The sequence below is a fragment of the Rattus norvegicus genome, chromosome 2 (genome assembly GCF_021556685.1).
Source record: "Rattus norvegicus strain SHRSP/BbbUtx chromosome 2, alternate assembly SHRSP_T2T, whole genome shotgun sequence".
NCBI classification, from domain to species: Eukaryota; Metazoa; Chordata; class Mammalia; order Rodentia; family Muridae; genus Rattus; species Rattus norvegicus.
The window spans coordinates 88,685,794-88,708,538 of record NC_141535.1 but is presented as its reverse complement, the minus strand read 5'-3'; the positions used below and the strand labels follow the sequence as shown (position 1 = coordinate 88,708,538).

Here is a 22,745-nt window from a genome sequence, read left to right as displayed (position 1 = left end):
AGTCTAGATAAATCATCTAATGCCCAGACCCTGCTTCATAAAGTTTTTTTTTCTCAAAGCATATGGTCATAAAGCAGAAAATCCGATTTTTTGAAAGCTTTTGCATTATGTTTTATTTGTAGATTTCCTTTTGCAGATAATCACAGTCATCTATGGTACTATGGGACTCTAAAACTACTTCTGAATCATTCAAAACTCTGTATATTGAGCAGATTTGGGATTTTCAGTGTCTATTGGAAATATTTCAAACTTGCCGAAATTGTAGGACTTAATTTTTTTAAAAATTAACTTGTACTTCTTAAATATGTCCAGAAAAGCAAGGTCATATAACAAAACAATAACAAAAATTTCTGCACTTTAATGTTTTCTCAGACTTTCTCTACTTTAAAGCTAGGACTATTTTACTATATCTTTGGTTTTGAATGGTGGAAATAATACATTTAATTAAATGAGAATTGTTGTTGGAAAGACACACCACACACACACACACACACACACACACACACACACACACACACACACACACACGATGATTATTCTAAAACACATTTTTCTGTTAGATATAAAATTACTTTAAAAAATACTTCTGTTTGGGTTGCCAAACTAATTCCACAAGTAACTGTGTTGTGTGTAATTTTAAAATGCACGCTTGCTTTGGCTAGGCTCTGGAATCATAACACTGCTTGCCTGTCGTTTATTCAGCCCCCATGGCTCGGTAATGCTTTCCCCAGTTCCCGGCTATCTTCCGAGAATAGCCTCTGCCATGTTGTTCGCTGGCATTTTCCTGAGAAAGCCCAGCTAGCTTGCAAAACCGCCCAACAACCATCCCTCCTGAGAAGGCCTGGAGCTACGACTTGCATTCTACTGACTGATGATCGATGGACCCAGCAGCTGGATTTCTTCTCCTGTCCCCTCTAGCAGCAAGGAAGGAAAACATTAGAGACTTTTGTACTTTAAAACTGACCAGATAGCTCAAAGACTGGTCAAAGAATATCCTTGGACTGTGCTCCTTGGACTCTGCTCATGATGGAGCCCACAGACTATATTCCCAAGGCCTTAAAAGTGTCTGCTTCCTCTCTGATCTACAGCTTGGTGTGAATTCCCCAATCCTCTCTGGGTCCCCTTTTCTTTCTGTTTGGCCAGGAAATCCCGCCTTATTTTTCTCCCAACGATTGACTTCTGTTGCCTTTATTGACCCAATCAAAAGACAATTAGGGGTCCTCTGCGTACATAAATGTACAAAGCAATTAAATGTGTGAAATTTTAACATTTTTAGTAATCTTAGTCTTGATTAGCATTTGGTCTGGAGCTAAAACAACTTAAAACAACAATAATAACATTATTATTGTTAATTTCAATTAAAATTTATCAATTCTACTCATAAATGAGAATGCTAGTGATTCTAAAACAAATACAATCATCACAATCTTCATAAATTATCAAGAAAATAGTTTGTAGATTATGTGTTTGTGTGTGTGTTAACAATTATGAGTTAGTATATAACTTAGTTCCCAAGTTCTTGTAAATCACACAATGTTCTTAAGTTCTTTTCATTGCTGGATTAATTGACACCGAAATTTTAAGTAACATTACATAACCCTCAATAGATAATTTATTATTCTTCTTTTACAACTGAAAGTATTTTCTATTATAAAAGACAATCTTTAGATAAATGCTTAAGGAACTTTTTAAAATAAAGTGGTTTTTTTTTCATCTTTATTAACTTGGGTATTTCTTATTTACATTTTGATTGTTATTCCTTTTCCTGGTTTCCAGGCCAACATCCCCCAACCCCTCACCCCCCTTCTCTATGGTTGTTCCCCTCCCGATCCTCCACCCATTACTGCCCTCCCCACAAGAATCCTGTTCACTGGGGCTCCAGCCTGGCAGGACCCAGGGCTTCCCCTTCCACTGGTGCTCTTACTAGGATATTCATTGCTACCTATGGGGTCAGAGTCCAGGGTCAGTCCATGTATAGTCTTTAGGTAGTGGCTTAGTCCCTGGAAGCTCTGGTTGGTTGGCATTTTTGTTCATATGGGGTCTCAAACCCCTTCAAGCTCTTTCAGTCCTTTCTCTGATTCCTTCAATGGGGGTCCTGTTCTCAGTTAAGTGGTTTGCTGCTGGCATTCGCCTCTGTATTTGCTGTATTCTGGCTGTGTCTCTCAGGAGAGATCTACATCCATTTCCTGTCTGCCTGCACTTCTTTGCTTCATCCATCTTACCTAGTTTGGTGGCTATATATGTTTGGGCCACATATGGGACAGGCTCTAAATGTGTGTTCCTTCTGCCTCTGTTCTAAACTTTGCCTCCCTATTCCCTCCCAAGGGTATTGTTGTTCCCCTTTTAAAGAAGGAGTGAAGCATTTGCATTTTGGTCATCCCTCTTGAGTTTCACGTGTTCTGTGCATCTAGGGTAATTCAAACATTTGGGCTAATACCCACTTATCATACCATGTGTATTTTTCTCTGATTGGGTTACCTCACTCAGAATGATATTTTCCAGCTCCATCCATTTGCCTACGAATTTCATAAAATCATTGTTTTTGATAGCTGAGTAATATTCCATTGTGTAGATGTACCACATTTTCTGTATCCATTCCTCTGTTGAGGGACATCTGGGTTCTTTCCAGCTTCTGGCTATTATAAGTAAGGCTGCTGTGAACGTAATGGAGCATGTTCTTTGTTATATGTTGGGGCATCTTTTGGGTATATGCCAAAGAGAGTATAGCTGGGTCCTCAGGCAGTTCAATGTCCAATTTTCTGAAGAACCTCCAGACTGATTTCCAGAATGGTTGTACCAGTCTGCAATCCCACCAACAATGGAGGAGTGTTTCTTTTTCTCCGCATCCTCGCCAGCATCTGCTGTCACCTCAGTTTTTGATCTTAGCCATTCTGACTGGTGTGAGGTGGAATCAGGGTTGTTTTGATTTCAATTTCCCTCATGACTAAAGATGTTGAACTTTTTTTTTTGGTGTTTCTCAGCCATTCGGCATTCCTCAGCTATGAATGTTTAGCTCTGAACCACATATTTAATAGGGTTATTTGTCTCCCTGAAGTCTAACTTCTTGAGTTCTTTGTATATTTTGGATATAAGCCCTCTATCAGTTGTAGGATTGGTAAAGATCTTTGCCCAATCTGTTGGTTGCTGTTCTGTCCTAACATCAGTGTCCTTTGCCTTACAGAAGCTTTGCAGTTTTATGAGATCTCATTTGTTGATTCTTGATCTTAGCATATCAGCCATTGGTGTTTTGCTCAGGAAAGTTTCTCCAGTGCCTATGTGTTCGAGATTCTTCATCACTTTTCCTTCTATTAGTTTGAGTGTATCTGGTTTGATTTGGAGGTCCTTGTTCCACTTGGACTTAAGCTTTGTACAGGGTGATAAGCATGGATCGATCTGCATTCTTCTAGAGCAAACACACAAACACACACACACACACACACAAACACAAACACACACACACACTCAACACACACATACATACCACATTACTAGCAGAATGGCTACACATCAATGATGTCCAGGATGGAGGCTTTACTTAGGTTCTCATATTTTCCCTATGTCTCTTCTTCTTTTCACCTAATCACATATGTTCACATAGATCACCTGTGCTCACTAGACCTCCCTCCTTTTACTTTCTACCCATGACTAAAATGAAGGAGAATCTCTGACCTGAGTCTAAAGTATATAAGACATTTGCTTTTCAACACAAGAATCAAATAAAAATGATTGGCCAAAATATGCTATATTGGTTGTAATTTAAAACAAATTTGAATATGTTTATATAGCATGTTATTGTTATTGCACTATTTAAGGAATGTCCAGTACTGGATAACATTATAATAAAAATCTAACTTACAGTTATGAAGGTTCTAGGGCATGGCCTCGAATCCTCATCATCCTAAAAATATGGCAGAAGCCTTACAGCAAATGTCATAGGAGAGCTAAAACCTTTTGCCTTATTTACAGAGCACATGGTAAGACATGCAGACAGAGCAACTAGGAAAGAGATATGGTTGTTCTTTTCATGACGATGCTCTTGAAAGAAGTATCTTGGGCTCCCATGAAAACTACCACAACCCCCTCCAGGTGGTGATCCTCAGGACCCACTGACAGACTCATTAGCTAAAGATTTACAAGCTCACAATATCCTCTAAGCACAGTTCCCCAATATTCAAAATTCAAACACACACTCAAAACATAGTCAAAACATGAACATGTCAAGCATTTCACAATCTTCTACATATTGTACACATAAAAGTCATGACTGTGATTCTCAAATTTTAAATAATTCAGATGTGTATAAAAAACAAAGTAAGGCAGTCTTAGCCAAAGCACTCAGAATCCCAGGCTCTAAACACTCCTCTTTATTTAACCCTCTTGAGGTCATTTTTAGAATTGTTCTGATGATTAGAATCCTGTTATATATTCCTCAGCATAAATGTAGTTGTCAAACCTAACAAAATGTCAGTCTTACTCTCCTGATTCCTATTTTAATATTCTAATAGCAGCTTGACACCTGCTAGAGCTGTTCTCCAACAAATTCTCTTCTGCCATACTATAAGAGCTGACATGACCTCATAGTCTAAATGGGAGCCACTGATATGTCTACAGATTTTAATAGTAATACATTATAACTACTTCCATTAGTTATCACCATTCTCTGTTGATTCTGTCTTATTATATAGTTTGGAAATTTAATAGATTTAGAACGAGAATAACAATTTTTGTCCAGCCACAAGGATCAATAAATAGAAAAAAATTGCTTTGTGATGGGAAAAATTCCATGTCACTTGTGATAGATGGATCATCATCTTGACATTGTGAAAAGCTCTGCAAACCTAGGTACTGCTTTAAAAATGTTACCTGCTCAGCTACATTGTCATGATTATTCTTCATATGTCTGGAGTAGCAGTGGAGAAGGCATCATACCATTTTCCCTCACTTAAAAAAATAATTCCTGTAGTAAATCAAAGAAATATCACTGCCTTTCACTTGAAAATAATTTGTGATTTAGATGAAAGGAAATGTACTAAAAAACAAACAAATAGATTCTGTGTGTCTAAAAGTAAAATCTATCACTATGTCAATGCTAGCATTACACCAAGAAAACGACATCATTAACTTTAAATGGAGATTTTTGAAAATCACATGTAGTAAGCCACATTCCAACCAAATATCCAGCAAGAATATGACATTCATAGTTATACTTATGTTAGTACATTATATTTAAATAAGAATGAAGCATTTTATATTACTCCTATAATCTAATAACATAAACTAAAACATAAATATGGAAAACAGTATTTATTCTTTATACCCATAGGTATAAATAAGCTGAATTTAGTAATATTTTCCTTTTATCTTATTTTCATAATATGTTAATAATTTCTTATTTTCTTTCAGTTTTAGGAAATAAGTAAAATATGTTGACATATTCTACAAAATCATTGAAATTCTATGATCTTACAGAAAAAAAAACATTGACTTATAGACTGTTAAACTGTATGATGTGGGTATTCATGATCCACCTTACTGGAAAGTCTCTTGGTTACACTTCTTTGATGACAAATCGAATAAAGATGAAAATGAGTTAACAAGAGAGTTAGTTCTTAACTGAAGAGTTAAGAATAAGTAATTAAGGGGGGCGGTTATCAATTGAGAAAGTGGAATGGAGATACAATGAAACCAGAACAAGAGTCAACACACCCTGAAGACAGGGGACTAGATGTTACCAAGAATCATGGACCGTGCTTTATCTAGGATCACTGCAGTTAAGTTTCTCAGGGGAACTGAGTTTTTTTTTCAGCATTTATAGTAATCCTTCAGATTTTGGCTTTTCTTCAAGTTGGGTCCTCTCCAAAGCTTCATAGCCAGCAAAAACCAAATGGATAGTATTAGTTGTCAAGAGATAAAAAAAAACTTTATTACTTTTGATATGATGTTGCTCTCATTCTTTAATTCCTAAATCAAGATCCACATTCAAAACGGAAGGCTAGGTGGATTGTGCATGCTGTATGGCACGTCACACAGACAGAATGTGAGTTAAGGTATCCAACTATTTAGCATGTTGTAAGCAGTCTCCGGAGAGATGATGTATATTTCAGAAATAGACGATGCCCTCCTGAGATGTGGTTCCTAATTTTTTTAAGACTGTCAGTTAATGACTAGTTTCACGATATGGCCTTGGGGAAAGAACAGTCAGGATGGGTGACAGCACACTCAGCACATGTGTAGGAGTTCAAAGGCCCTCACAGCACTGCCTCTCAACAATGAAATAAAGCAGGTCTCAAGGGCTGATGTACCCAAATAAAGTTAAGAAAAATTGAGGAAACTCAGTCATGGGCTTTGCCCTGGGAAAGGTAAATCAGAAACTATCAATCTAAGTTTAACAAGATCACTTAACAATTCTGATGTTCAATAGATTTAATGACCAAAAGTAATGCGAAGGATTCCTGAGAGCAGTCAGACTGCTGACTCTATTCAAGGCCTCTAGCAACTTCCTGGGCTTGTCCTTCAAAGTCTTTGGACATTAATATTTCACTCATCTATATAAAAAAGTTATGCAACTCTCACTGTTCAATTTCAATAAAACCTATGTGCATTGGCATGTTTATGAATGTTTTCTTATTAAACTTGGAAATGCATAAAGCAAATATTCATGAATCTAGACAAGGTCAGGTACGAACAGGCAGATCTATAGTTTTATTTACTTTCTCCAGAGTCCAGATTCTAAGACTAGATTTACAGATGCAAAGAATTTAGGTATCAATGTCTCTGGAAAATAACAATTAGCTATTTGATAATCAGTTATGTTAGAATTGTGACGAGATATGTTTCCCAAGTCCAGTATATTGAAGGCTTAATTCCCAGCCAGTGATGAATGTAAAAGGTAATTGGATTGCATACCCCATCAAATGCTAAATGCATTCATAGGTTTGTAGTGAATGAGTGATCAAGAGGTAGGGCCTTCTGAGTCAGTAACTAGGGTATCTTTAAATGGTTTAATTTGTCCCCATCCATCTTATCTCTGCTTCTCATCTACTGTGTGTTGAGTGACTGTCCTCCACCATGTCATTATCCTGCAATATTGAGGCCTTGCTGCAAACTTAAAAGCAATGGCAGGTTTTCAGAAGCAAATCAACCTTGTACCGAGCCCCCAGAAACTGAACCATCAGTGCTGATAAATCTTCCTTACATTAAGTGGATTTCACTGAGCCATGATCACAGTAGTGGAAACTGGCACTGAGTGGCATAAAAATCTAATGGTCTGTCCCTGATTTTTCTGTCAGACTGATAACTAAATCTGCCAGGTCTCTGGCCTAAGCATTCTCTTCTTGGTAAGAAAATGAGACATTAGGGTTAGGCAGTTTTCTTGGAGAACATGGACTTAAAACAAAGTTGGCTATGCTTAAATATGCTTGGACCTCCGATGTATGTAGTAGCATTCAAGACTGTGATTTGAGGCATCCTAGTTGGTAAGATATGACAGAGAAGTCTTTGTTATACACCGTATGTGTACATCTTCTATGGTGGGTGATGCCATTTCCTCTACTGTATCATCCACTCACTCTTTCGTACATAAGAGTGACAAAATATTCATGAAAAAATTATGAATATATTCTTAAAAGGTTTTAGGCAACTAAAATGAAATAGCTGAATTAAGGACAGTTTCCAAAGTCCTCAAAAATGTTATTTTGTAGCCCCATGAGTAAAATGTGTTCTTGAGTCAATAATTAATAACAATTTAATTTTAAGCTCTCTCTCCCTCTCTCTTTGCTCCCAATTGCTGCTACTTTTTTCTTCAATAAAGTGATAATATGAGTCTGTGCCATAGAGTGGAGCATACAAATAAGGTAGAGTAAACCAATTCACCAAAAACCAAATGGATTTTTTAAATAATAAACAACCAAATTACATAAAAAGCCAACATAATTTTCATATCTATGAGTTCATATAAGCATTATGATAATGACTTTTCAGTTGTGAATTTTTAAATTTATTACTATCATTTTACTTATTCACTTTACATCCTACTCATTGCTCCTAATGCTGTCATCCCCTCCCACAATTCTTCTTCCCCCCATCTCTCCTCCTCTTCTCCTCTGAGCAGGTACCCCACCCCTGGGGTATATCGCCCCACCCTGCTATATCAGGTCTCTGTGAGGCTGGGTGCATCCTTTCCTGCTGAGGCCAGACAAGGCAGCCGAGCTAGAAGAACATATCCAATACAAAAGCAATAGCTTTAGGATAGCCCTGGCTCCACTTGCTTAGGACCCACATGAAAATCACGTTGCACAACTGCTACATATGTGTGGGGAGGCCTAGGTTCAGCTTGTGTATGTTCTTTGGTTGGTGGTTCTTTGGTTGGTGCCAAACCCCAGAAGTCCAGGTTAGTCAACTCTGTTGATCTTTCTATGTAGTTCCTATCCCCTTAAAGGCTGCAATCCTTCCTCCCATTCTTCCAGAATAGTCCCCAAGTTCCATCCACTGTTTGGCTATGGGTGTCTGTATCTGTCTGAGTCAGCTGCTAAGTGGAACCTCTCAGAGGACAGCCATGGTAGTCTCCTGTCTTCATGTAGACTCTTGATAACAGCATACCATTAATAGTGTCAGGGAATTGGTGTTTGCTCGTGGGATGGGTCTCAAGTTGGGCTGGTTATTAGTTGGTAGTTCCCTCAGTCTCTGCTCCATCCCCTGTCTCTGAATTTCTTGTAGATAGGATAAATTTGGGGTCAAAAGTTGTGTGGGTGGGTTGGTGTCCCTATTGCTCCACTAGGGTTCCTACCTGGCTACAGAAGATAGCTTCTTATCCTCAATGCTGTGAATTGAAGGTAAGGAATCCTCATTGAATCTTGGACACCTCCCTTATCCTAGGTTTCCGTTTCTAGAGATGCCTTCTAACTCCCCACCCCTGTCAGTTGCAGATTTCCATTCATTCTCATGGCTATCTGGCCATCCTTCCTGTCCCACCCCTCTCACTGAGTTCGCTCCTTCCATCTGCTTCTTACGACTATTTTATCACCCCTTCTGAGTGAGATTCAAGTATCCTTGCTTGTGCCTTCCTTCTTGTTTAGCTTCTTTTGGGGCAGGGGAGTGAAACATGGGTATCCTGCATTTTATGGCTAATATTTGCTTATAAGTGATTACACACCATACATGTCCTTTTGGGATTGGGTTTCCTCACTCAGTTTGGCTGCAAATTTCATAATGTCTTTGTATGTAATAGTTGAATAGTATTCCATTTTATAGACCATAGTTTCGTTAGTCAATCTTCAGTTAAGGGACATCTAGTTTTTTTTGTTTTGTTTTGTGTTTTGTTTTTCGCTATTATGAATAAAGCTGCTATGAACATAGTTGAGTGTGTTTCTTTGTGGGATGGTGGAGCATATTTTCGGCATATGCCCAGGTCACTTTAACATTTTTAATTTGCTACCACTTCTTAGGTATCTGCTGTATCCTCCAACAACTTCTGTGGTCATCAACTAAGGAAGCTATCCTATTCAGTTTCATGAACTATATGCCCCATGTGCCTTCATTTTTGACAGTTCATGAGTATTATTTGCCAACTTGGTTTCCATTAATTACATGAGCTGATTTTTGTGTCTAAAAGTAAAATTATTAATTGGTCCCAACAGTTTATTGATATATTTGACTAACAATAAAAAGAGATTGTGAGAATCTGTTATGAGAAACATAAAATAATTTTTATTTTGTGTGTAATGAGGGTTATATTAAGCCTCAAGATAATACTGTTATCCATAAAAGTGAGTGTCTAAGTAATTACTAGGGAAATAGGAATAGTGTTGACAAGGTATTTATTATGTATGTGACCACTATTATTTTAATTTCTTCACCATTTCACTTTTGAGGATACTACATAGACAATATCAAATATTTCTTATTTCTTATCAGTTACACACCTCAATATAGAAAGATAAACATTTCTGCTAAACATTTTCTTTATAAGACCTCTTTTAAACTTTTATTTACTTTTTGGAAAAACCTTAGGAACCAAGATGTATCTATTCCACAATTTACTGTACCATTTTAATTTCACTTATATGAATAATGCGGTTTAAAAGTAAACAAGCTTGCCTGTGATTTATGCTGTCTTCTTTATCTTTGCCAAATAAAAGTAAAAGAATCTACTCCCATTTGAATGACTCCCTATGCGGGTTTTCAGAAACAAGAGGAAATGGGAGTTGATAAAACATTCATCATCAAGCAAATTTGCTTTATAACCATCAAGCTTCCATACAGTAAGCAGATAAATTACTCACTATTCAAGAGAGCACAATTAATTTTACTTTATACTAAACAAACCAATTTTGCATATGACTGTCTCAAAGCATCTAGAATGGCACAGCTTGTCCCTTTTCTCCCCAGGACTTGAGAAGCCAACAGGCAGCCTTTTTTTTCATATTAGAAATCCTTGTGAATATATTTTCCATTGCTTGATGATAAGAAAATTTATATTCAAGTCGTGTTTCCATATGGGTAATAACAGCACAAAACTACTTAGAGTTACTGAAGCTTTTCTTTTGTACTGGAGATAGGCTTTATAACTTTGTAGAAAAAAGATTTTCATCTATCACTTCCAAGCCCTCTTTTTTCCCTCCTGTAATCAGCATTGGATAAAATTATTTATAATTAAAGAACAAAAGAGGAAATAAAGAAAAGTGAATGAAGGGTAATAGAAAATGAATGAACTCTACAGCCTGGTGTTCTCCTTTTTAATAATGTAGGTAATTGTCAGATTTGTCATTACTTCTGAAATGTGCAGGACGGTGTGTGGATATTCTAAATCCATGACATGTCAGAACTAACCTGGAGAAATACAATGGCTGCAAACTTTGCAAACACAGCTGCAGCAGCAATTTCAGCATTTTCCATTCGTAATAAGGAAATGATTAATGCATGCTCTGGGGAAAGACTATGATTACCGTCATTTTAGCTGCCTTAGCTCACTCCTGCATGCAGGTGTTACAAATCAGACTCATATTACCATGACTGATTTTCACACAGCAGCATTCATCTGTAGGTTAATTTTATTGCTTAAGGTGCTCTTTTTCCCAGAGGTAATTGATTATTTTGGTATGCCCTTACAGATTATGTATACAACGTTCTTTATGCCACCCTTACAATAGTGTACGATTTTGACACATGAGTTCCAAATACTGTGCTTTATAGTCACGTTGATTCTTCCTATACACATGAGCACCTTCTAGAAATAGATGAACACAATTGAATAACGCTGTAATTTTTAAATATATGTTTAACATGTATATAGTATGCATGTATAGTTCCTGCATAAGGAAAAATATCAGAAGGAGTTAAGAAAAATACAAGGAAAAAAAAAGACACTACCAAAACACATTGTGTCATCTTCCTGGGTTGTTATTTTTATGTAGATGAAAGTTTTATTAACACTTGTTAAGTTTTAAGTTAAGTATGATTCACTGAAGTTACTAAATTAAAATTGTAAAGCATGTTTCGATGACTCTCTCTCTCTCTCTCTCTCTCTATATATATATATATATATATATATATATGAATCAAACATCACAAATCACTTGTAAGAGTCATTGATTAGTGTTTTGGCATTCAAACCCTGTAAATGTTATCTGTAATTTAATATATTTCATAGCTCACTTACAGGCATTTCATCTGTATGTTCTGACAAATAGTCTTTTTAGGCTGAAAAGTTCCTTGCACCTAATATATTAAACATTTCAATATATCCTACCTTTCTTAGACTTCCAACATAATAATCATAGTAAGAGTTCACTAAAAAATCAAAACAAAAATCTGAAATCTTGTGAATCAACCAGTTTTTCAGTGCATATCCTAAATAGTATATTTGCAAGACCCATATACTACATTAAGTACTAAGGGAAAAAACTTTCAAGGTTTTTTTCTTAATGTGAAAGCTTTAACAGTATGACTTATGCTATAAAGAACATTTTTATACATAGTTGAAACTTATGTAATTGAAAGTACAAATTTACTAAGGAAGGTGGCATCTGATGTGGTTGGTATTACTTCTCTTTGGATAATCATCAGCATAAAAGATAAATAGGATGAGAGAGAAAAACTACTGGTCAGATCCACTGAGATCAGTTTAAAGGTATCTGGGTACAAGAGAGAAATCAGACTCTGAACCCAGCTAGGGGATTCAGAATCACCAATTGCAACATTTAGTCTTGTCCTTAATTTCATGGTTTTGGTTTTTAAAACATATATTTTTTATCTGAGTCCAAGACTTGTAAAATTGGTACAATTTATGTTTTTTAATTAGTTTTCGATATACAAAATGCCCCTTTGAAACACTTCAACATTTAAATAAACACATTTTTATTAATTGGCTCATTAAGCACAATTATTTTTAAACAATCTAAAATTATGACTAGTTTGCATCTTTTTCAAGTCTCTATTGGCTTTGTCTTCTTTTTATTAATTTTTTATTCATTTACATTTCAAGTGATATCCCCTTTCCTGGTTTACCCTCCGCCAAACCCTCATCCCATCTCTCCACCCTTTTACCTTTAATAGGGTGCTCCTCCACTCACTTACCTATGCCTGCCTCACCACTCTAGCATTCCCCTACTCTGGGACATCAAGCCTCCACAGGACCCAGGGCCTTCCCTCCCAATGATGCCAGATTAGGCCATCCTCTGCTATATAGGCAGCTAGAGCCATGGGTCCCTCCATGTGTAATCTTTCGTTAGTGGATTACTCTCTGGGAGCTCTGGATAGGCTGGTTAGTTAATACTGTTGTTTTTCCTATGTGCTTACAATCCCCTTCAGCTCCTTCAGTCCTGTTCCTAGCTCTTCCATTGGGGTCCTGGGCTTAGTTCAATGGTTAGCTGTGAATATGTGCATCTGTATTGGCCAGGTACTGGTAAAACCTTTCAGTGAACAGTCATAGCAGGCCCTTATCCGCAAGCTATTTTTGGCATCAGCAATAGTGTGGGGGCTATTATAAATAGAACTGCTATAAACATAGTGAAGCATGTGTCTGGCTATATGTTAGAGCATCTTTTAGGTGTATACCACTAGGTATACCTGGGTCTTCAGGTAGAACTATTTCCAGTTTTCTGAGGAACTGCTCGATGGTTTTCCAACGTAGTTTACCAGCTTGCAGTCCCACCAGTGATCTTCTTCCTCCACATCCTCACCAGCATCTGCTGTTACCTGAGACTAGTTTACATATTAATAGAGCATTTCATACTCTATTAAAAATGGGAACCAACAAATTTGAAAAAGTTCTTTACCAATCCTACATCCGATATCAAATATATTCAAGGAACGCAACAAGTTAGACGCCAGAGAGTCAAATAAAGAATGGGGTACAGAACTAAACAAAGAATTCTCAACTGAGAATTCCAAATGGCTAAAATCACTTAAACATTTAAGGAAATCTTCAACATCCTTAGTTATCAGGGAAATGCCCCCAAGATTCTACCTCACACCAATCAGAATGGCTAAGATCAAACTCAGGTGACAGCAGAAACTGGAAAGGATGTGGAAAACAGGAATACTTCTCCATTGCTGGTGGGACTTCTCCATTGCTGGTGGGATTGCAAGCTGGTAAAACAAAAGAGCACACATGATACATACTCACTGATAAGTATTAGCCAAAAGGCTTAGAATACCCACCACACAGCCCACAAACTATATAGAAGAAGGACGACTAAACTGTAAATGCTTTAATCCCACATAGAAGGGGAAACAAAATAATCACAGGAGGTAGTGGGAGGGGCGATCTGGGAGGGAGAGAGGGCTAGGAGGGGAAAGGGAGGCAGGAACAGGTATTGGAAGGGACAGGAAAGAAGTACCGAGGGTCAGGAAATTAAATAGAAATATGTAGCAGTGGGAGATGGGGAACTGCGGGTAGCCACTATAATATCACGGACCTCAGGGAAGCATGAGGCTGCTAGGAGTCAATGGCGATGCTTTAGCCAAAATACCCCCCCCCCAATAGTGTAGATACAACCTGTAGAGAGCAACTCCAGCAGATAAACACACCCCCCCCAGTGGAGAGATGAGCCTACGATCCATCTCAAAAATTTTAACCCAGAACTGTTCCTGTCTAAAGGAAAGACAGGGGAAAAAATGGAGCAGAGATTGAAGGAAAAGCCATCCAGAAACTGTCCTAACTAGGGATCCATCTCATGTGCAGACACCAAATCCCCACACTATTGTTGATGACAAGAAGTGCTTACTGACAGGAGCCTGCTATGACTGTTCACTGAGAGGTTCTACCGGTACCTGACCAATACAGATGCACATACTCACAGCCAGCCATTGGACTGAGCTGAGCCCAGGGACCCCACTGGAAGAGCTAGGAACAGGACTGAAGGAGCTGAAGGGGATTGCAATCCCATAAGAAGAACAGTATCAACTAACCGGACCACCAAGAGCTCCCAGTGACTAAACAACCAACCAAAGAGTATACATGGAGGGAATCAAGACTCCAGCTGCCTAGGCAACAGAAGATGGCCTTATCTGACATCAATGGGAAAAGAGAGAGTCTTGATGCCACAGAGTAGATGGATGCTGAGGTGGTGAGGTGGGAGTAGGTGAATGGATGGAGGAGCACCCTCATAGAAAAAAAGGGAGAGGGGAGAGGAAGGATTGTATAGGGGATTGGGCGGGTTGTCGAGGGGTAACCAGGTAGGGGTCTATCATTTGAGATGTAAATGAGTAAAATTTTTCATAAATGAATAAATGAAGCAATTAAAGAAAAAAGAAAGCATTTCACATCAGTTATTAATTCAACATTTTAAAATTGAAGGGAGAAACATTGACCTAATTTTAAAAAAATCCTACACTTACAGTTTATAAACAATTATTTCAGTAAACACCCCCAAATAACTTCACAGTAACATTTATTTCCACGTATGAAATTAGAAATACAGATCCCATATCTATCTTTAGTTTGAGGCACTGATTAACAGAGCATATCCATAAATTTTAACACTTCTTTCTAATTGTGCCATAAATGAGGTTCCACGCAATTTATTTTATTTTTTATGTGCTTCACATTGCTTATTTATTAATAGCTTCCCAGTACACTAGTCTTTAGAAGCATACATTACAAAGTATAAATCAGTATCATCCACATACAAGGTTTTTATGAAATGTCCATTTCCATATGTGGGTCCAATGAAGAATTGTAGATCTCCTCTAATCAGTGTTTCTTGACAAGGATGTTTTTATAGTTTGTGTCTTAGAAGCTTCAGTAAGTAGTCCCATACCCATTAGTATATGGACAGAACAAATGATGTTGGTAGTTTATACAAGAAAGAGAGACATGAGGCTAGGGGATAGGCCTGGAAGGAGTTAGGAAAGGAGAAGGTGGTTGAATATGGTCAAATTACTTGTTATTCATGCATAAAATTCCAAAAGTACTAACATATATATATATATATATGTCATACATTTATGGTTATTACTTTTCCTCTATTTACTTTTCAGATATAACTTGTATCAACACATGCTAAAAACAATACAACATAAATTCCTGCATTTTTTAAAAATAATTTTTCTCTCAGTTTCTACAGATAAAGTGATATGAAGTAGTGTACACTAGTGCAAAAGAAGAAAAGAGAAATTGTGACATGCGGAAAAAGGAGAAAGATGGTTTCATAATGGACAGCAACATCTGAAATTCAGTTTATATAAAATCCTCAGTCATGGACAGTGCTGTTCACTTCCAGAAATACCATTTCTTCTGTGTCCCAAGCTGTACAATTGTTGTTTTATGGTTTACATTGTAAATGTGTTTTCCCTCTTGCTTATTATGTTTTTTAAGTCTTAAATTGTGAAGGATGTTAATGAATGGTGAGAGAGACACTGTATACAAATGTATATTTGTAAAAGCTATTTTTATGATTAGCATGTGTCATTGTTGATCACATTGTCATGTGGTGTTGCAATCCTACATTTAAAGCTTGTTTCCAACAATGTCATAGGGAAAATATACATTGTATGCTAGTTTTTATAATTTAATTTCAATTTATAGTTTAAAGTACCTTAGACCATGAGAAAATCTATTTGAAAAGCTATATTTCTGCCCTCTATAAGCACCATGTTTATTAATAAAGAATGCAGTTATTTCAGAAGTGATGCAAGAGTTTAAGGACTTTGGTTTGACCTGTGAGCATGCTTGTCTCTAGTGAGCTGAAATGATCCAATCATCACCTATTTCCTGAGTCTGAGCTTCTGTGGACAGTTTTCAGTACTCACAGATGAGAAGTAGATTGATAAGAAAAAGATTTTCTTGTCCTTGGATTCAAACGTTTCAGTTAGTGCACACCCCCTCCATCTGACCTCCTAGTCCTCAGAATCCTCCATTTCCAAGCATTGTGTTTTCCAAATCCTCTTGGCTATTGTCTCTCGTGCAGTGGAAATGGAAGAGACCATCCCCACAGACTATAGGCACATTCAGCACATAATTTCTTAATAAATACTGGTTCTTTTAAAACAAAGTTGGTCTTTGGTTTTTCTTTGGTTTGTGCTTGTTTTAACATTCAATGTGAACATTTTGCATCTCTACAATGGGATAAAAACAAGTCCAATAATAAAATCAGAGTGACTACACTGAAATATGTTCTGGATGTGTACTCCTCATGGCATGCCTGTGTTTTAACACACATTAACTTGCTACACAAAAGAAAACCAAATGGCCCTGCATTCTTGACAAAAGTCACCATCTAATTTTCATTTTGAGAATGTGTATGCTTCTGCGTATTGAATGATAATAAAACATTTCTAGATATAAATTTATCTACCTCATCATGAGGTCTCGATTTTCGATCAGATCATAAGTTTGTTGCTAGATATTTTCAAAGTTTCACTAAAGAGCTTATGACAATTTCCATCCACATTAGTTTTGCTACTTACACTGCTTCATTATATCAAACCATATGTTTTTACACGGGAACTGGAGAGCACCAGAATCACCCCAGTGTGGTTTTTGCTAAGTTTCTTCCTAATGACTTCAAAACAGTTTATTTCATACTGATTCTTTGTATTTTAAACATAATCAAATTCAAAAATAACTTATATCAAACGCCAACATTTTCAACTAAGATTTTGGGAGAAAAATTATGAGTCAAATTTACTAGAGAATACAAATGTGCTATTTTACTTTTTCTTGCATGTTATGTATGTTTATGTGCACACATATGTATATTGTTATTGTTTGTTTCCTTACTCTGTAGACTGTTGATATTCAAATACAATGTTTCATGCATAATAGGCAAGAATTCTACCTCTGCCACATCTCCTTTATACTTTCTTGTTTGAGAGGAGTGGATTGAATTTTTAGAAATTCGAGCAATAACAGCTATGATCCAGATTGAAAGGCTCTCTAGCAGACCCAAGCACTGCAGACAGATTTTGCCCTCTCCCCATCCCTCTCCCTTTGTAAACCTTTTGGTTATATTTTCAAGTTAGCTCTCAATGTCTCTTCCTTTATTTGACCACTGACTTATTCCTGAGACAAATAGCCAAGGATCAAGTATCAATCCTTTAAGATCCTTAAGATCAAAATTCATCATTTGGCTACAATGGCTAACCTGCTATCTTTTCAGGAATAACCAATTCATACTAGCACAAACTTCCTCCTTTTCTCCTTAAAATCCCATTCCTGCAAAAAAGCACTTGCTGCTTGCTCTCTTCATTTGCTCCATCCAGAAGCAACCTCCACCCACTTATTTGTCCCTCAATGGTAATAAATCTCCATTGTGCTGAGAACTTGTTGCCTGAGTATGTATATACCAACTCTGAGGAGACCCCTTGCACAGATTATCATTGCTCATCCCTTGTTTGGAAACATGAAAAGCATAAGATGGCTATAGTAAGTTACAAGACAAGGTGAGACTAATCAAAGCTTGATTCAATGTGTTATATTGTTTTATGTATACTGATTTACTTCCAAATATGCATATTTTGTATGAATAATGGGATTCTTCCTTGCCTACACTGTGTACCAGGAAATAGCATCTATGAGTATTTTCCAAATATGTCATCTATCTGCCTTTATAGTAGTCAATAAAGACAAATGATACCACCATGGTGAGGTCAACTATGGTTGTAGCTACATATATTTTTTCTCTAATGATTTAAAGAATAAAAAACAAACAAACAAAAGGTAAAACCAGGGAAATCCAAGATCTCAACACTGAGTCAGGCTTTCCTAAAAGCAGAAACACATACACAGCAAATCACTCAGCTTCTCATGTGGGAAGGACATCCTGGCTAGAATCAAAACTTTTGTTGTTTGGGGTTGGATGAGTCTTCATTTCTTTCTCAGAACCGGCTGTCTGGGACTGTATTGCACCAGACTGAATGACCCATAGAAATTCAGGGAAATTAATTACTTTCCACCCCAAGAAATTCCTTACCAACCTTATTAGAGATTTGGAAGTATCACATAACAGTTGCTCTGGGGTGAAAAAGAGTAAGATTTAGTTTTATAGGGTTCACTTAGATCCAACACAGCTCAAACACCAAGTCGATACAAAAACCAAAACTTGATTATAGTTAAGCTGCTACTGATTGATCAGGGATGCAGAACAGACTCAGGAGTTGAACTCTGACCAAGCTAGAATGTTCCAGATAGTCTAATTTTGAAAAGCACATAAACCTGCACAAAGTTACAGTTACATTTTTCCACCAATCAGGATTCAGGGATGAGGGACTTTCCTAGGAACATTTCTTTATCCTGTTCTCATTATTTGTTTGTTTGTTTGTTTGTTTTTCAACTGTGGTCGGGTGACTTGCCTATCATTCACGTTTTAACTTGTCAACCAAGTTATCAATTATCCACAAACATGTGTTTCTCTCTGTGAAGTAGGATGTCAGCTATCCGGGGAGCTCTTGGAACATTAAACTTTGTTTGACCTTTATTCAAAATGGAAATTTTACTCAAATTGCTTGAGTTTGGTTTCTTCTTAAATTCTCACTTTTCTTTGTATATTGTTCAAATCCTTCTGTTCCAGGGTATAAGGGATTGCATTTGATCTTTAAGACTATGAGGATAACTGAGTTAACTCTAAACTATATACATTTAACTAGGGCATTGCAACTTCAAGGTGCTGTGAGGAACAAGAGGAAAGGAGGGCCAATGCTCCTGATAATATGGTGGGTAAGATGGTTAGCCAAGGGGACTAAACAAAGAAATTCTGGAACCAGTTACCAGCCCATCCCCTTTATTTCTCCCTATGCAAGAAGTTTTATTTTTATTTTTAATTTATTTTTACTTTTTTATTTTTGCTAAGGTGTCTCACATTACTCTAGAGTGATTGGCGTAACAACTACAAGTTTTCCCCAAAGGGAATATACTTTTGGCTTACGATTTTCAGCCTGTTAAAGGGCAAGGACAGTGTATTCTCTTCTGTAACTACTTTCAGATGAAACTGGAGCTTTGGTTGTCAGGACCAAGGAAAGCTGAAAGGCTGTTCAAAGGCTGGGCAATGGGGCATTTTCAACAACACCTGATTTTCTTATCCAGCTGAAGGAACTGGGTGCAATTACATCAGTGGGAATGTTTTCCTCAGCTTTCCACAAGTCCAGCATTCAGCAGTTTGCAGTCTGTAGGTATTCCCTGGATGGTGTCTGTCAGCCAAGTGCAGATCTGCTGAGACAAATGTAGACTATGTACAAAAGTTCTTAGTAATTGAGGAAGGAGAGGAACCTCAGTTCTGGAGAAGTAATCCTTTTCTTAGGAATAGAGAAGGGCAGAAATTTAGGCTATACTTATCTGGAGTTCATTTGACCTCTGACAGGCAGATCCAAGCCTTAAATGATTTTTTTTTAATTCCATGAAACTAACATGAATTGTTATTTACTGAAAAACATAAAAACTTTATATACATTAGCATTCCAAATGTATTGAAATTCACATTGTATAAAAAGGGCATTTAACAGATATCTGTAAAATAGCTAGAACATATTTAACCAAAGGAAATTTAAAATCTTAAGTTTTTGACTGAACAGTAAGTGGTCAGTATTCTACCAGTTAATCAGAGTTCCATTTATGAAAATCTCATTGTAACAATATATTTTTACAGTTTGCATTTATATATCTTAAATCATTTTTGAGACCCTTAGAACTTACTAAGTTGTTACAGCCATAGACTTTGCATGGCCTTTGGACCATTTTTAAAAATCTAATCATTTACTAGAAACATGAGAAGTTATAGTTGAAATCAGTCATTGTGAAGCATGTTCTTCTGTGAAAAGCTACATCTAAATCATGTTTATCCTTTAAGATGAAGCCTATGGACAAAGTAAACTTGTCTGCCTTTTCTTAATAAGAGAACTAATATCTTTAATTAACTAATGAACTAACATTGCAGTAGTAGCCTTGGGGGAAGAAGATGATTGTCTGCTGTTGCCTAACTGACAAAGCTACAATTAGCCATGCTATATAGATCACATATTAATGAACGTATTACAATACAAATATATGAAGAACTTTTAAATGTTCCTTAGTTTTATAAATTTATTTTAAAGGCTGTTTTCTAAAAAAAAAAAATCATTTTAAATTTTCTGTAAAACCAAAAAAATATGTTGAAGTAATGTCTTTGTGCACTGTGTAAAGATTATCTTTTTATTGAAATCCAGATCTCTACATAAGCAGATATTGGAGTACAGGACTGACTTTGGTATTGTTTATTATTTTTATGAAGCATCACCTGTCTCAGTGTTCTGTAAACATTCTTCTCTATCATCTTCTGATTGATCAATAAAGAGCTTACCAGCCAATTATCTGGGCAGAAGAGAATAGTTTGGAACTTCTGCTTTGAGTCAGGGGAGAGGTTCCCAGGGAGAAGAGAGAGTGGAAGAACCAGAGGAGAGGAGTGTGTAGAGAAACCATATGAAGAGGACTAGAGGATTCACCATGAGATTTCAATAAGAGAGCAGTAATGAGGACTCTCATGGAGCAGAGCAAGCCAGGGCCAGGCTCAGATTGAAGATAAAGGACCATGTGCCTAGAAAATAGATAGCTTAGGAGGCTAGAATAGCTCAGAACCTGCCCAGATAGGCTTGCAGCTTGTTACCAAAATACCAGGTCTATGGGTCAATTAGTTGGGAGCTAGAACTGGCTACTGTAGGCATAGAAATGCTCTGTAGTTATTTTGTTATAAAGGAAGTTGAAGAAAAAAAACAAAGAATTACAGATACACCAAAAGGTAAAAACATTTATAATATCTCAATTGCGTGATTTTGCAATATCTAAATAAAGTTTATTTTCTTTCCCCCAACACAAAGCACAACCATAATTTGTAGAAGCCAAAAGCTGATTTTAGCAGTGTACGCAATTTAGTGTCTTTAAAATCAATACCAAGTGGATTTCTCTTGTTCCGTAAAGTTTTGCTGCCAGCAAGGTACATTATTGTATATAAGCAGATGGAGGTGCAGTTTTAATACCTCATCATTTTAAATCATATCTTTTACAAATCTGTTTTTTTAAATGGAACAGTAATTATATGAAAATCTTATTCTAATTTAAAAGTATCTTTGGAGACCCGTTTCCTAAGTAGCTCATGCCATTTCATGCTACCTCAAACAATTCCGACTCTGAGTTCAAAGTTTTAAGCTAAGATTTTGCTACAGGTGCTACTTATTTTTAACCATATCTAATAATTTATAAGCCAATATTCTATAATCAAGACATAGAGAACATATTAAACTCATACCCTTAAGAATATCAGAAACAGAGTTCCTGGCGGCGGGGATTGGAGTAGCCAAAGGCCTGTGGAGTAACATGCCTAAGTTTTATTGTGACTACTGTGATACGTATCTTACCCATGGTTCTCCGATTTGAGGAAGACACACTGTAGTGGTCCGAAATACAAAGAGAATGTGAAAGACTATTACGAGAAATGGATGGAAGAGCGGGCCCAGAGCCTGACTGAGAAAACAGCGGCTGCATTTCAACAAGGAAAGAAATCTCCAGTTCCATTCTCTGCTCCTCTACCTGCAAGGGTCATCATCCCACCTTCCCCCAGTCTCTTGGGTCCTCCTCTGCCAGACATGATGTCTGCACCGCACATGGGAGCCCCCCCCCATGATGCCAATGATTGGTCCTCCTCTTCCTGGGATGATGCCTGTGGGACCAGCTCCTCAGATGAGACCACCCATAGGAGGCCACATGCCTATGATGCCTGGGGCTCCAATGATGAGACTTCCCGCCTGCCCTATGATGGTACCAACATGTCCTGACATGACCCGGCCAGTAAGATAAGAGCAGAAGCAGTCTTTATTGTTTTGTATTGCTTGTATTTTTTGCTATTTCACCAGGAGATTTTGGTGCTGAGCCTGAGTGTTTATAAGATGCATGACAAGGAACTTCCCTTCCCAATAGAGAGAACACTTCTGGAGAGAGAAATGATAGAAAATAGTGCGGTTTTCACTTATATTGTGAAATGTGAAAATAAAATCGTCAATTCTTTTAGTTAAAAAAAAAAGAATATCAGAAACAAACATGTAGCAGCCACATGAATTTTTATGTTTAAAATGGACAAAACTTTCCTTATTTCCTCCAGCTGTAACTTGAAGGGAGAAATGCCAAGCTATCTGCTGAATTCTCGTGGGCACAACAGCTTGGAGCTAGACTAACTGCACCACCAAGGGCGGTGACAGTACTTATGCCCCAGACTTTGCCATCAGCTTGATTCAGGCAGAAGGCAGGGCTACATCAGTAGCACTCAGTTTTATTAGTTTTTGTC

At 37.1% G+C, this 22,745-nt stretch overlaps 1 protein-coding gene and 1 pseudogene across 9 annotated transcripts in view; both read left to right on the top strand.

Annotated features, from left to right (window-relative positions):
- The window catches only part of Ralyl (RALY RNA binding protein-like), a 787,740-nt gene extending 771,247 nt beyond the window's left edge, over positions 1–16,493 (top strand). For all 9 annotated transcript variants that reach the window (XM_087618564.1, XM_087618536.1, XM_087618540.1 and 6 more), the window contains 1 exon segment: positions 15,558–16,493. In XM_087618564.1, coding sequence (XP_087474690.1) covers positions 15,558–15,580 — 23 coding nt within the window. In that variant the 3' untranslated portion in view covers positions 15,581–16,493.
- A 5,017-nt stretch (positions 16,494–21,510) lies between these two features.
- Positions 21,511–22,396, top strand: LOC147996153 (U1 small nuclear ribonucleoprotein C pseudogene; annotated as a pseudogene).
- Positions 22,397–22,745: the final 349 nt, after the last annotated feature.